At 51.2% G+C, this 15650-nt stretch overlaps 5 protein-coding genes across 5 annotated transcripts; 3 read left to right on the top strand and 2 right to left on the bottom strand.

Moving 5' to 3' along the window:
* Nucleotides 1-225: 225 nt before the first annotated feature.
* T310_4559 (Xyloglucan-specific endo-beta-1,4-glucanase) lies at nt 226-1044 on the bottom strand (the record flags this gene model as incomplete). The annotated part of the gene is made up of 2 exons (XM_013472596.1): nt 226-634; nt 695-1044. The coding sequence occupies 2 exons, from the start codon at nt 1042-1044 to the stop codon at nt 226-228; spliced, it is 759 nt and encodes a 252-aa protein (XP_013328050.1).
* A 1314-nt stretch (nt 1045-2358) lies between these two features.
* T310_4560 (beta-glucosidase) lies at nt 2359-5443 on the top strand (the record flags this gene model as incomplete). Its single annotated transcript, XM_013472597.1, has 11 exons — nt 2359-2545; nt 2623-2715; nt 2829-2936; nt 2994-3070; nt 3121-3228; nt 3287-3465; nt 3554-3622; nt 3702-3917; nt 3971-4268; nt 4335-4573; nt 4663-5443. 11 exons carry the CDS (start codon nt 2359-2361, stop codon nt 5441-5443), a joined length of 2355 nt encoding a protein of 784 aa, XP_013328051.1.
* A 562-nt stretch (nt 5444-6005) lies between these two features.
* Nucleotides 6006-6932, top strand: T310_4561 (uncharacterized protein; the record flags this gene model as incomplete). Its single annotated transcript, XM_013472598.1, has 3 exons — nt 6006-6405; nt 6478-6839; nt 6915-6932. 3 exons carry the CDS (start codon nt 6006-6008, stop codon nt 6930-6932), a joined length of 780 nt encoding a protein of 259 aa, XP_013328052.1.
* Nucleotides 6933-7593: 661 nt separating this feature from the next.
* On the bottom strand, nt 7594-9494 carry T310_4562 (uncharacterized protein; the record flags this gene model as incomplete). The annotated part of the gene is made up of 3 exons (XM_013472599.1): nt 7594-9156; nt 9281-9406; nt 9471-9494. 3 exons carry the CDS (start codon nt 9492-9494, stop codon nt 7594-7596), a joined length of 1713 nt encoding a protein of 570 aa, XP_013328053.1.
* Nucleotides 9495-10638: 1144 nt separating this feature from the next.
* T310_4563 (GRAM domain protein) lies at nt 10639-14620 on the top strand (the record flags this gene model as incomplete). The annotated part of the gene is made up of 2 exons (XM_013472600.1): nt 10639-11090; nt 11152-14620. The coding sequence occupies 2 exons, from the start codon at nt 10639-10641 to the stop codon at nt 14618-14620; spliced, it is 3921 nt and encodes a 1306-aa protein (XP_013328054.1).
* Nucleotides 14621-15650: the final 1030 nt, after the last annotated feature.

Consider the following 15650-nt stretch of genomic DNA (forward strand, 5'->3'; position numbering starts at 1 on the left):
ACGAAAGAAGGAGAAATTATGGATACTTCATTACTGAGAATATACGGAATATGGCATGCTTAAGAAGCGCAAATGCATTCAGAAAGAAAAAGATTTTTTTTTTAAAAAAAAGGGGGAAACTGATCTGGTGATAAAATTATTCCTTGCCCTGCACATTGCTCCTATTGTTCCTAATTCACCTACGGCCCAATCTTCAGACGCAAGGCAAATATGACCAAAAATCGCTCACGAGGTTGATACACTGACACTATACGCCGTCGTCTTCAGCTCCGCATTCTCCCCCGTAAACGGCTCCGTGCCCGCCTGGATGGACAGCAGGTACTGGCTCGAGCTGAGGCCCTCGTTCTGCTGGAGATAGGTCAGAAAATCGTTGATGTCGCCCGAAAAGTCCGTCTGCTCTCTCGACGCTACGAAGCTGTACACCGTCGTCGCGCCGTTGGGCCCGCTGTACAGATTCCATGAGATGCCGCCGATGGTGGGCGTCGCGATGGGCGTCGTGCCCGTCGACGAGATGGGGAATGCGCCCCCGAGCGCGGCCAGCCAGATCATAACCTCGTACTCGTTGCTGCCGCTGGGGCTGGAACTCGTGAATAGGTCGTACGCGACGTCGGCGTCGATGGAGGTGCCGGTGTAGCTGTACGTGTCAGCAGCAAGTACATAGACAGAGAGGCAGAAAAGGAAGTGTCATTCATACCTCCACTGCCACGTCGTCGGAATACTGCTAATCTGGCTCAGCTGCGTCGCCGTGAACGCATACGCGGCATTGGCGAAGCTCTTGACACTGGACGCCCCGCCCTCCCAGGTCCACGAGGTGTGCCAGGCGAGCGTGTTCCCGTTGAGCGAGTCGACGCCCGTGCACTGCGATCCGGACGACGCGCTGGATTCCCCCCAGAGGTTGTTGTAGACGGTGTAGCTGCCTGTGACGGTCGAGTCCCATTGTCCGCAGAAGTCGGCCCGCTTTTCGAGGGTTTTGGTTGGGGTTGGGGCGGCGGTGGTGAGGCTTGCGAGGGATAGGGACAGAGTTACGGCGAGGAAGGACTTCATTTTGAGTGAAGGGAATAGCATGAATGTTGCTATCTAAGTATTTAGATAGAGGAGAGAGACAAAGAAAGACCTCTGGTATCAATCTGTAGAAATCAAACCTTGGGAGAAGGAGGATCTCTTCCAGATTTAAATACTTTTTCTCCTCTCCAGATCTGTAATCTCTCTGTTTCGAATGTTGAAGAACTAGACTATGCATAACCATGCATGACCCATTCATCAGCTGATTCCAGAACACAGTCAAGAATTAATTTAATTTAATTTAGTACTGTTTAAAACAACTTACGTATGTTCCTATAAACGTTAAAACGCTTACGAATTGTTTATTCCCCTTATCAATCTGAAACGAATGCCAAGTAGACGTTCCCCACAGTCTAGACCGTTACTACTAGTAGTCTACTACTAGGTATCCGGACCAGTGTTTTACTGTCGATTTATATACTCCGTATATAAATAGCAGCATTCTAGAGCTCTATTTTGATTTTATTAATAATAATTCTTTGGAATTTTTTGGTCCTGGGGGGAAAAAAAAGAAATCCCTGGACAGCTGTAATAATCCGTGCTGCCTCCGAGTAACCTGTTTAGGGCAAGACGGAGAAATGTTTATTTTAGCTTAATGCTTTCCCCGCATCAATATGCATCTCGGGAATGCAGAGATGCATTTAAGCTCGCTAGTACGGAGTACACATGCTATTGCTATTAAAGTTCCAAGGCTATTTATTATTCCCTTGCTACAGAAATGTATTTTTTTGTCCCGATATTCCGCGAATCTACAGAATATTCAATGTCGTTCCTTCCTTCTCTGTTGCAATTGGCTGCGTACCTACCTACCTAGGTAGGTAATTAGATGACTGACCCCGCAATAATGACCTCCTCCGGACATCCATCTTCTTCCCCTCACCGTTCTCGACAACTTACCTACCTCACTTAGGTAGGTAACGAGCCAACGCTCATCTCGGGCGATTTATTTCCCGAAATGCATTCCTCTTTGCAGCAGCTCGCTAAGTGTTCGGGGCCAGCTATGTCGCGGACTTATGTGACTAGCTTGTATCCACTTTCTGTCGAGATCAGGAAATTTTCCGTGCCTGCTGATCAGAATGTGTATCTGTGCGCCGTCTTTATTACCATGCTTTTCTTGATCTCAGAAATTCAGTTGGATGCTTTTGTCGTCTTCCATCCTGTCATTCTTTTTTCTGCTGCTTTTCGCTTGCCGAATTGTAGAGGAAAGGAAATTAATGATTGATCAATTGATCGCTCGCAACCGGATTGGATTGAAGTGACATCTGATCGTGAGCTTCAAATCGGACCACCAGCACAATGGCGGTCATCATGGCTGTATCTCACGCGCTCCTGCTTTTGAATCTGTTTTTGGCCGGTGTCCAGGCTCGCAACAACAGCACCGCATCACCGGCATACAAGAATCCTCATCTCCCGGTGGAGCAGAGAGTTGCAGACTTGCTGAGCCGGATGACCCTCGAAGACAAAATGGCTCAATTGATGCAGGGTGCGTATGACGCTGTCGGAGGACGAACAACAGCTATTAATCGACAGGGTAGCTAACCTCTGGTTGAACCTGCACAGGCGACATCACCAACTGGATGAATGCTACGACGGGCGCCTTCAACTATAGCGGTCTCGTGGAGAATATGCAGACGAAGGCGGGAATGTTTTACGGTACGGAAACGCTCTAAAAAAGATCGGAGCTTTTTGAAGCTACTCCGAACTGGAACCCGGCTGGAGGCGACTAGTGGCTGGAAATACTAACAACTGTCGCGTTGTTCTTGCAGTTGGATATCCTGTCCCTTGGGACTGGCTCACAACCAACATCCAGAGAGCGCAAAACTACCTGCTCGAGAACACAACACTAGGCATTCCTGCCCTAGTGCAGACGGAAGGTTCGTACTAAACGTGAGAGGAATATATCCATAGACTCATTCTGATAACGCGTCCAGGTATTCACGGATTTCTAATCGGCAATGCAACCATCTTCAACTCTCCAATTGGCTACGGATCGTCCTGGAACCGCGACGTAAGTAGAATCGTCTGTCAAGTAATCAAATCAAACTAAATGAATGATAGCTTGTCAGGAAGATGGGACAGATCATCGCACAGGAGGCTCGCGCACTGGGCGTCACTCAGCTTTTTGCTCCTCTCGCAGATCTTGCTCGCGAGTTGCGATTTGGTCGAGTAAGATGATCTGATTTTTAGTCTACCGATTTTACGTCAATTGCTAATAGGAGGGAAGGTTGAAGAGACAACCTCCGAAGATCCATACCTAGCCGGTGAAATCACGTATAATTACATCAAGGGATTGCAGAGCCTGAATGTTTCCGCAACGGTCAAACATTTCATGGGTTTTAGCAATCCAGAGCAGGGTCTCAACACGGGGCCGGTTCATGGAGGGGAGCGGGAGCTGCGAACGACGTAAGTTTTCTTTATTTATTCATATTCCCCTGGGCTAAAGACTAGAGCCACTTGTGTCTGATTATCTGACTAATTCATGGTTTGATAGATGGGCCCCATCCTACAAACGAGCCATTATTGATGCCGGAGCGTGGAGTATCATGAGTGCATATCATAGGTAAGCTTATATCTACTGTCTTCTATGGGTTCCTCTATTGTTTTACGAGTTTAACTGTTGACTTGTTGCTCCTGCTCAGTTACGACGGTATTCCTGCAGTTGCAGACCACCACACTCTCACGGACATACTGCGGGACGAATGGGGATACAAGTACTGGGTCACCAGCGACGCAGGCGGCACTGACAGACTCTGCACGGCCTTCAAGCTCTGCCAAAGCTCTCCCATCGACTCGGAAGCCATCACGCTGAAGGCGCTGCCGGCTGGAAATGATGTGGAAATGGGAGGTGGTTCATTGTGAGTCTTCCACAGCATGAAGAGACCGGAAACTACTAATTTTTTTTTGATAGCAACTTCAAGACAATCCCCCAATTAGTTCAGTCAGGAAAACTCGACATCAAAACTGTGGACACCGCCGTCTCAAGACTTCTCCGCGCCAAGTTCGAGATGGGCCTCTTCGAGAACCCCTATCCCGGAGCACCGCAAAGTGAATGGAGCAGTCTCATCCATACCCCCGAGGCACTGCAGGTGGCCCGGGAGTTGGACCGCGAATCGATCGTGTTGTTGGAAAACCACAACAACACGCTTCCACTCAAAAAGGGCGGGAGCATCGCAGTTATTGGACCTATGGCTCACGGATTTATGAACGTAGGTCTTTCAAGAATGCCATCCCCGTTTCATAACGATGAATCAGGCTTATGGGATTTTCTCTAGTATGGCGACTACGTCGTTTACAAAAGCCAATACCGTGGAGTAACGCCTCTTGATGGCATCAAAGCCGCAGTCGGCAACACCACAACCATCAACTACGCACAAGGCTGCGAGCGCTGGAGCAATGATCAGTCTGGATTCCCCGAAGCAATTGCTGCCGCGAAGAAGTCGGACGTGGCCATCGTCATCGTTGGAACGTGGTCGCGAGATCAAACGGAGCTATGGGAAGGGTTAAATGCGACGTAAGTCGGCGTCCATTTTCCATGACAGTTTCTCCCAATTGGCACTGGATAGAGTAACATATTGGCTAATACTATATATTGTACTGCAGCACCGGTGAGCACGTCGACGAGAACGATCTTCGACTCGTCGGTGCCCAAGCACCACTCATCAAAGCCATCGCCGACACTGGCGTTCCTACCGTCGTCGTCTTTTCCTCCGGAAAGCCCATCACGGAACCCTGGATCTCGAACTCGACCGCCGCTCTGGTCCAGCAGTTCTACCCATCCGAACAAGGCGGTAATGCCCTCGCGGATGTCCTCTTCGGCGACTACAACCCGTCCGGCAAATTGTCGGTAAGCTTCCCTCGATCCGTTGGCGCCCTGCCCATCTACTATGATTACCTCAATTCGGGCCGGTCGATCACCGATTCTGGGTATATTATCAGGGAGAACGACACTATAGTCTTCGGACACCAGTACGTAATCGGGTCGCCGCTGCCGTGGTACGAGTTTGGCTACGGGAAGAGCTACTCGACTTTCGAGTACGGTGCCGTCTCGCTGGATCGCACGAATGTGTCCGCCAGCGACACAGTTACCGTCAGCGTCGACGTGACCAATACACATCCGTCCCGCGACGGCACTGAGGTCGTCCAGGTCTATGTCGTCGACGAGTACGCCTCGGTCGTGGTGCCGAATCGGCAGCTAAAAGGGTTTGACAAGGTGTTCATCCCCGCTGGTCAGACGAAGACCGTGCAGATTCCACTTCAGGTCAGCGACCTGGGCCTGTGGGACGTCAATATGAACTACGTCGTCGAGCCGGGGGCGTTTATCGTCCTGGTTGGAAGTAGTTCGGCGGACATCAGGGGAAATGCGACGTTTTATGTGTCTTGAAGGAGCTATCCTAGTACGCCGACACAGTATGCATACTCAGCCACATATACCAAGGTTTACAAGGACACACAAATAGACATATATTCTTGTGTATATATACAAATGCAATTCACGGTACGCGTCCAACGCGGCTTTTAGCATCTTAAGTAAAACAAGCCTTGTGAATACAGGTCACTCGACCTACCAAAATAGTTTGTCGACCTAGCTTGGTTCAGGTCTCAATTCGCTCGACTTCTTTGAAGAGAAAATACCTGGTTATGCCAAGGACTTTCTGCTATCTCTGAGGCAATCTACTTCCCAGGCGGGCTCCTCGCCTATATATTCCTCAATATACATTAACTAACTTTTTTAAATCTTTTAATCTTTTGCATATTATGCGATTTCAACAACTTGGGGGAAAAAAACCCACAATGAGTTCTGATCCGATACGCAGGTCAAAACCGAAGTTATCGATCCTGATGGCGATGTCGTTTTAGCCCTGCCTCAATCTGCAGGGTCCTCGCCCATGAACATTTAAGTTTCATCCCGTCATCTGAGCCTTGCATCACGCGTCTTCAAAGCCATGCTCACCGGCAGATTCGCCGAGAGCGAGACTCTACGAACCTCGGGGTCTGTCACAATCAAATTGGATGATGATGACCAAGAAGCAATGTTGATCTTGATGCGTATCATCCATGGCAAGTTTTACAGCGTCTCTGCAGTTGTTGACTTCAACACGCTGAAACGCATTGCGATTCTTGTCGACAAGTATTCTCTCCACGAGACCGTGCACTATTTTATTAATGGTTGGGTAAACGGCATACGCATGCCGACAATCACCGTTGAAGATCTCAAAACATGGCTCTGTATCAGTTGGGTTTTCGATCTGCCACAGAAATTTCAGACAATGAGCCGCTCGTGGCTCCTGGACTCGCAATTTTCATTTAATGCTCCAGGCCTGCCCATACCGGCACAGGTCGTTGGTCAGTCAGTCCGAGAAAAAAAAAACAATCTCTATAGCTACTCGAAGTGTGTCTGCTGATTGTTGAAAATAGCACAGCTCAATAGTCGTCGGAAGAATACGATAGCCCAGATCATGGATGTGTTGACTGCATTGGCGAAGGAATACCTCGATGTTAACAAGTCACAATGCAGCGAAAACCCAAACAGGCGTGATTACATTTCTAGAGGCAATGACGTCAGGTGCAATAAAGACTGCGACGCGATGGTATTGGGCTACCTAACCATGATATTGATGAAGCTTGGGGTTATGACTCTCAATGGTCAATCAACAGCAACGATCAAGCTCAACGAATCCCGCCTGCGGACTAGATCTGACTATAAATTGAATGCAACAACAACAACCATACGGGATCCCGGGGGTTTTGAACTACCGTCGATCGACGGTCTATTGATCGTAGGGAAAAAAAAGACGTCTAAAAAAATATAACTGTTTTCTTATTTTTATGACTAAGATTTGACCACTAACTAGGTAGCTTATGACCACTAATTTTTCTACAACAAAGGATTTATTTGACAAGGGCCAGCTGGATTCAAACTAAACTACAGCTTCTAATTACTTTTTAGGAAGAAAATGAGTTTTTTTTAAAAAAAATTCTATACTAATCTAACTAGGCTATCTAAGCTAGGTATCTAATTCTCGAGGATTTTTAGTTAGTTAAGAGATATTCATTATGAAGCCATATATACTGTACTTTGGTGGCTGCCAAAACCTGACATCTTTTTTAAAAAAAAATCTGATGTTTTTTTCCCTAAAATCTAACCTTTTATACTCCGTAAAAGATCTAACGTTTTGTAATAAAAAGACCATCAAATAACTATTTTTTAGACTTTTTTTTTAAAAAAAATATATATAAAAAGACGGTTGAGAAAAAACCTATAAAGTGGTTGGTACAAAAATCTTAAATATATATCGTTACCTGACGGTATCTTAGTTTGAAACCCTGGGATGCTGTAAGGAACAACCTACAACCAAACGCATATCATATCATATCGTATCAGTTTTTCTTATTGGTTACTCCTTTCTATCTTTTGCTTCCAATCTACGGAGTATTTTGTCAAGTTTAGACATAGTTAGCTACCTAGGTGATAAGAGAGGAATGAACTGGTTTTCATTGAGCAGGATTATGAGCTAGTATTTTTTTAATTTCCTATGTCTCTTCTACACTTTCAGCATCTTTACTCGTATCTTTTGAGGCCTTCTTCGGAGTCTCCTTCGGAGTTTCTTTCGGCGTCTCTACAGGGGTCGTAGGAGAGTCATCTTCCTGTCGTTGTGTAGCTGCCTCCGGCTTTTTTCCCCCAGCAGCAGCAGCCGCCGCCGCCTCGGCGTTTCTCCGCGTTTTGGCTCCTTCTTTCAGCTTCTCCCACCTTTCGCGGTACCTTCCGAGCACCGTTTTCAGCTTCTCATTCTCGCGGTTGACCCGATCCAGTTCCTTCTCGCTGCGTCGGACCATCTCTTCGAGCTCTTTGATTTTTCGATCCGTTTCAGCTGTTATTCCAGGTGCGGTCCCCGGTGCTGGTGCGTGGGAAGGAGGAATTGCGGAAGAGGCAGTCGGGGACGCTGTGTTCTGCTGATGTATCGCCTTCAGCGACTGCTGAAGCGCCATGGATGACGATTGCGCGTTGACTTCCCACATGTGAAGTCGCTTCGACAGCGTGTCAGACAGGTGTCTTAGAGCTTGGTTCTCCATCTGGAGCTCTTCCAGCGTCTTATTGTTCTTGTCAGGGCTGCGGCCCGCTTTTCCTTTGGCCCCAGAGAGACTCTGCAGCATTTCCGGTGACGAAGGCGTCTCACGGGCGTCAACAAAGTCGTCCTCACCGCCCTCATCCAGACTATTTCGTTGGGCTTCCTTCTCCGCACGAGACAGGATTCCAGCGTAGGAGAGGGTACCACCCGTTGTGGGAACCACATAAAAGGACTCTGCAGCACTGCCTGGTATACCCCCATTAGTATCTCGAATCGCCCTCAGCGCCGCACGTGAAAAGAGCTGATTGATGTCCGGCTCCGCCGGGAGACTGGAGCGATCCGACGTGGCATGTTGACGATCGACCTTTGTCTCGGCCGGAGACTTCCGACGAGTTAATTCCGCCTGACCGGATGTGTCCGTTCCCAGGGGCAGTCCGGCAAAAGCCAGCGGTGCGGAGAGCTTGGAGATAAGGCCCTCAAAGGTGGAATAGAAGCGCTGGAAGGGTTCATCGGACGACAGCAGGCGGCCTCTGGGCCGCTCGGGTTCGTGGGCATCTGGGGGCACGATCTGTTGCGCAGTGATCTCCGTCGGACTGGCTGGTGGGGGCGACCAGGGTTGCTTGGGAGTCGCGCTGACGCGGCTGCTGCGGTCTCGAGTACCCTGGGATTGTAGCTCTCGGGGTCGAGTATCTCCCGTCTTCGCCCGCCCGGGAGATTCGGTCATCTGCGCTCCCGCATGGTGAGTGGATAGGGTCGGAGAGGCAGGAGAGCCACGACGCGGGTGGGCGGGGATGCCTCGCGCAGACGCTAGGTTACTAGCGATCGACGACGTGTCCCTCTGGAGTGAGCGGCTGTGCCCTGGCAGTCGGGGAGGATGCTGCTGGGGATCTGTTGCAGGGGCGGGAGCAGTCTTGGAAGGGGCGGGATTAGGGGGTTCGCGGGTGGGACGCGGGCGGCGGAGAGGTCGTCGACGGCTCTGCGGGAGCGCTGGTGGCAGGATGCTCGTGCTGGGAGCGGAGGACCGCCGCTAGTCGCTTGTGCTCCAGTTCGAGCAGCTGGAGAGTGCGCAAGGCCTGCTCCGTGGAAGAATGGATTGTCAGCAGAGGAAAGTCTTGTATCTAGATATATAGATGAGTAAAAGAGAGGCGTACGTAGTGATCAGAGCAGTTTTGGGCGGCGGCTGCAAATTCGCCGGCAGCGAGATCATGCTCCTCGCTGGCTGCAACGGGGTTCGACTTGCGAGTCTCCAAGACAGCATTACGTGCGTGTGTATGTGCCTGATACCGTTCATTTTGTGTTAGAATATTTGTTTTTATGATGATCCAACAGAAGTTCCCATACCAAGGTCAAGGGAACCGCCTCCATGCTGCCAGACCTTAAGCGATGCTTCGACCAACACTGGGCTGCCCTCTTTGAACTGCGACACAGCTGCCGTTGAGGGAGAATATCAGGAGAAAAGGAGGACACCGACACTGATGATGGAGTCGAGTACCGGTGTAGTGGAAAGATGACGCGGGGGACAGGGAGTGCCGAATCCGTCACTCCGTCATGTCGCAGTCACACTGGAATACACAGAGCAACTATGACGGTTCTCAGCTGTGATGATTAATGCCAGGATGTATGCAGATTAGCAATACCATATGCACTAATCGTAACCGGTGAGACTGGAATAAAACAGTTTATCTCTGGTGGTTGGACGGGCAGGTGATCTCTGTCCAGAGACAGGCATTAGTTTTCTGAGGCGTCCACTCAGGCGGTCACATGTGACGGGGGTTGGTTGCCTGAAACTGTTTACCAGGGCAGCACACGGCGTTTAGTGCGCGAGACCGCCATCATTGCTATTATTAACTGCATCCATATCAAATACGAGGCATAGCAATTGTCCTTTCACTTTAGCACTGTGTAGTCAAGCCCTTGGCCAGGGGTTACTCCGTACTGCGTAGTGATGTGATTCCAGACCGCCGCTTCCTCTTTGAGGCGACCCGCTATCGGGGTGGCTCTTTCCCACGCCGACTGCACCTGCCTCCGCGGCTCTCTAACCGCCTGCCTAGGCCGGAACGGGACTAAGTCACCGCCGGCGCCCCGTCCCCCCAGAGCCCCGTCCAGCAACTAGTCCACCACCCTCCGACTGCTAAATATCGTGCGAGCTACGGCCTCAGCTGTCTGCCCTCTGCAGGGATCCCTTCCATCTCGTCCCCTCTCTGAGCCCATCTCCCGGTCTGCACCCTCTCTGGCCGCCCAGGACAATGCCGCCCGTGGCTTCTCTACCGTGTCTGTTGATTGCCGCACCGCTCTTCTGAATACTCCCGCACGCAGTCGTTCACTCCCTCCCTGATCTCCCAGCGTGCAGCTGTGCTGACTCGCTCTGTTCTTGCCCCCCCCTCCATGCTCGATCGATGTAACCCCCGCCCGCCAATCCAGCACCTGTAGACGCTCGTTTTCTGCGGGCTGCATTGGAGAGATCCCGTGACGATTCGACACGCCTCCGCGCGGGGTGGAACAGCACCCGATGGACGGCGTTCAGGAATCTTCGTCCAACCCTTCCCCCGCTGGCGGTTTCAAGAAGGTCTTCTCACGCTCCAATCGCAGTCTAACCACCCCGAGTCAGGATTTCGAGAGCCTCACCAGCTCCAGTCGCAGCAATGGACGCTCCTCCGTCGATTCGACCCCGGAAGTGCCCCGACCCAAGACGAGTAGCGGAGACCTTGGGCCTGAAGACGCGACCAAGCGCATCACCAAGCTGCTGGCCAACCGTCGCAAGAAAAAGAATAACAATAACAACAAGCTGACGGCGTCTACTGCCTCTGCAGACTCGTCCAGCCAGCTGAGTGCCGATGGCGGCGCTTCGCCATCCCCAGAGGACGCCCCCGCGTCGGAGTCCTCTGCCAATGGAAGCGTGAATGCGCAGGAGCACTCGGGCGACAGTGTCAATCTCTTGATGGATGATTCAGAGCCGGATCAGTAAGTAGGAGGGACAGTATGCTGGAACTGCATCGAAGCTAATGAAGAATGTTTTATCTAGAACCCCGGCGCTTGTCTCGTCTGACTCCCATGCTGAACATATGACTGGGTCCTCTCCGCTCATCACCACTACAACGGTGGACATCACCGAGGAGGCCGCAACAGATATAGACGCTAAGTCTCCATCCCGGCGCCACAGCGACTCCGCGCCAGAAGCCTTTCCGGGTTTTCTCGGGACTACAGCAACGGCATCTGGTCCCCCATTACCCGACAATTCGAAGAAAAGAGGCGTATCTCCCGCGAGAAGATTGAAGGATGCCCTCACCTCTTCCCAGGACAAGAAGAGTCCCGGTGTCAGTCCCGACCGCAGATCGTCTCAGTCATCCGGAAGTCACAGGCGCAGCCTCTTGGGCAGTCGACGGAACAGTCTTGCGGAGAGCCGGGCGACTAAACGCGCCGACAGCCCGCCGCCGCCTCTGCCAAAGCCTCTCAAGGTCGTTACTACACCAACCAAGGCCGATGAGAAGCCAGCACCACGTTCCCTGAGGACTCCTCCGGCGACTAGCGTACCGACAGTGGTCACCACTACCGTGACTCCGCCGACCCCAACGGAGCCGCGCAGCGCAGCCCTGAACAAAGTGTTCACTTCGGATCTCACAAGTTCTCCAGAGTCGATCAAGGGGAAGGTTTCAGACAACTTGCCCCCTGGGACAGTTGTGAGCCCCTCGGGCAACATGATCTCTCACCGTCGTGCGCGCTCCGCATCTGCCACTGGCAATACTCCAAGCAAGTTGTCGCAGGCGACTACCATTTCTCCAACAACGGAAGAGTCTCGAGCTTCCGGCTCGCGGATGCCATCGGCGAGTCAGAGTGGATTCTTCTCGTCAGTCTTCTCCGCCGCCCAGAACGCTGCTTCAACAATCAGCAGCAGTCTTGGCGCTCCAGCCAAAAATCGCAGCGTGACACAGCCATCCGACATGGGGAAACAATCCACGGATGGCGCTGCAGATGGTCAGCCAGGCGCTTCGTCCTCGCAACCGGAGTCAGACAATGGTGACGAGCAGAAGAAGGAACTCGCAGTCAATACCCTCGGCAGCGGGGACTTGAATTTTAGCCACCTTAACATTGATGCCCCTGCGAGCGGCGTCGTTACCACCAAGGATGGCGTTGTCATCACGAAACCGGATCTGTCAGTCGAGAGTCGTATATCCAGCGTTGCTGCGCGAAGGGACGAAATGTCCGCGCGGATCGAGGATATGCGAGCCGCAAGGGCTGTCTCCATGGCCTACGAGAAGTCTTCCGATCGTTCTGCAACTCCCCCAGTCTCCGGGATGGAGGACGGCGGCGCCGACGCCCGTTCCTCCGGGGCTCCTTTGAGCAAGGAACCCAGCGGAGAACAGACACCCAATGGGAGCGTCTTCGAGGGAGAGACTGGTGGAAACATGAAACGGACGGGTAGTGTGCGCAGTCGTCTAGCTAAGCGTCGTCATCGTGGCTCCTCAGGCGCCACCGGTTCCACCATTGGTGCCATTGGAATGAGTGCCATGTCGCTGGGTATGCCGGGCGCCAATACGAGCGTTCCGCGCCTGACGGGCTTTGCTGTAGCCAGCAAGAAACGCAATCGAGACTTCCATCAACTATTCCGGAGTGTGCCAGAGGATGACTTTCTGATCGAGGATTACAGCTGTGCCCTGCAGCGAGAGATCATTCTCGCTGGTCGCATCTACATCTCCGAGGGTCATATCTGCTTCTCGAGTAATATCTTGGGCTGGGTCACGACGCTCGTCATCAGTTTCGACGAGATTGTTGCCATTGAGAAGGAGAACACGGCGATGGTTTTCCCCAATGCCATTGCAATTCAGACCCTCCACGCGCGACATACGTTCCGCAGTCTGCTCAGTCGCGAAGCCACCTATGACTTGATGGTCAACATCTGGAAGATCAACCATCCGTCCTTGAAGAGCTACGTTAACGGTGTCCGTATCGATAACGGCCTCGGTGATAAGACCGAAAAGGCGGATGAAAGCGACGCGGCCAGTGACGGAGCTGACGAGGATGACGAGATCTACGACGAGGACGAGGATAACGATGGTATGGGTAGCGTGGAAGACGCCGGGGAGGGAAGCCTTGTCGGAAGCGAAACGGCCGAATCGGTCAAGCCCCTCAGCCGAAAGACGTCGGCACTCACAGGCAACGGCTTAGGTGCGGCATCGGCATCAACGCCGGCACTTCCTTCCACAGCGGATGCTAGAAATGGCGACAAGAATGGGACAGCCGGGGGCGATGCGAACAATGATTTCCCGGGACCAGCAACCCATCCGCCCACCGAGTTGAACGACCCTGCCGGGCGTTATGACAAGGTCGTCAAGGACGACATCATTCCCGCTCCGCTAGGCAAGGTATACAACATGGTCTTTGGACCCGCCTCTGGTGCTTTCATGACCAAGTTTCTCGTGGAGGAGCAGAAGTCCACCGAGTTGCAATTTGAGGATGACAAGAAAGGTCTAAACAACGAAAATAAAACCCGGCAGTATTCCTACATCAAACCTCTGAATGGATCAATTGGTCCGAAACAGACCAAGTGTATCAGCACGGAGACACTGGACTTTTTCGATCTGGAAAAGGCCGTTCTCGTGACGCTGGCGACCCAGACGCCTGATGTCCCCAGCGGCAATGTATTCTGCGTGAAAACGAAATATCTCTTCACGTGGGCGGCGGGGAATCAGACCCGATTCTTTATGTCTTGCGCGATTGAGTGGTCGGGGAAGAGCTGGCTCAAAGGACCGATCGAAAAGGGCGCCATTGAAGGTCAGACCAGTTTTGGCAATGACCTGGTGAAAGCTCTGAAGGCGGCTGTGGCTCCCCGCAGTCGTACTGATGGCGCAAAGGGTGGCAAGGCAGGCAAGGGTCGACGAAAGAAAGGAGGTGCAGCTACTTCAGGTGAAACTGCTGCGGCTGCTGCGGCCGCCGCCAGTGCAGCGCTTGAGGCCAGCAAACGTGAAGCGCAATCATGGGGTGTTCTGGAGCCTCTTCGGGAACCTCTTGGGCCCATTGTCAGTGTCCTCAAACCCCTCTGGAGCGCACACGTTGCACTTGGAATTATTGGGCTACTGTTGTTTACGATCTACTCTCGGGGCCCTGCTCCGTCGTCTACGATGTCTCCTGAGATCGGGTATCGAGGATTGACGATGCCTCAGCGACTTGCTGCTTATGAAGAGATGTGGTGGAGGGAAGAGACTGAGCTGTGGAACTGGTTGGAAGAGCGGGTCGGCATGGACGGCTACAGCTTTCCAGTTGCAGATCAGAGACATGAGTCCCAGGCACGTCAGCGTCAGCGACGCCAGAGGCTGCGCAGCAAGGACCTGGCCGCCAGGTTGAATGAAGCGAGGATGTCAGAGCGCGAGGTGGACCAGGCCATTCGCGTAACTCGTGAGCGGCTGGATGTTCTCGAAGAGATAGTGAACAAGCGCAAGAGTCAACGCCAGATGGCGGAGACCGAGACGAGTGACACTGAAGAGGAACAGAAATGAAAGAGCAGGCATGGTTTGCGTGGATTTGCATTGTACAAATAACTATCTATTATTCCACCGTCACCCCATTTGTCTTGTTGGCGATGGCGGATTATATTCCTTCCTTTGCATTTTCTTTTCTTTTCTTTTGTTGTCTTTGTTTGCCTTGTTTTTATTATCAACGGAGCAAGCGGCCTGGAAATTTTGTATATGGCGTTCTCTGTAGCGGACTTCATTTTTGTCTCCCTTCTGTTTTGTCTTGTTATACGAGTCAGGGGAACTCGATTTTTCTGCCTGTTTCATGGTTTAACTCTGAGCGAACATTACCATTAGCTCTCTCACACATTGATTCACCTCGATAATCTCCTTTTGTTTCTCTCTCTCTCTCTCTTACTCTCTTTTTTCTCCTCTTCTTTTTTTCCACTATCAGCCATATCATAGAGATTCTTGCAGGACTGATTATTAGCATTAATTAATGTCAATGCCTCATTGTGCAAGGACCAACTTCCTTTCTTTCTCCTTGTTCTTTATTTAACCGTAGTCGAATGTTTACAGTAATGTAGTAATAAGTGAAAGTAACAGGGAGAGAGCTGCAAAGCTCTGTATTAGTAAGTTTGTTTCAGTGGTTGCTTTTTCTTAAAAAAAAAAAAGGAGAAATTATTCAGCATGGGATATTATATTGTTGGTGCTAAATACTGCCGATACCATTCTCTTATGACCAAAACTTGATAAGGAAACCACGAAGGAGCCTCCATCTACATACATGAGATGATGAGATGGATTATTATCCATACACGTGACTGACCCGTGTCATGTCATAGATTAGGTATCCAAGTGACTTGGGTCTTGGGGATGGAACGTCCATTAGGTACGGAGTACGCTCCATCGAGAATTGGAAGTGCTAATTAATTACCCTTGCGGTAGCAACGTCGTACCACGAGTCCACGAGTCCACGACAGCGGACAGATATTCTTTATCTCATCATATCTTATCGCATATCATATCATTATCAATCAGGAAGAAAGATATATTCGTCATTCGTTCATTCATT

Source organism: Rasamsonia emersonii (assembly GCF_000968595.1).
Source record: "Rasamsonia emersonii CBS 393.64 chromosome Unknown ctg1118621760130, whole genome shotgun sequence".
NCBI classification, from domain to species: Eukaryota; Fungi; Ascomycota; class Eurotiomycetes; order Eurotiales; family Trichocomaceae; genus Rasamsonia; species Rasamsonia emersonii.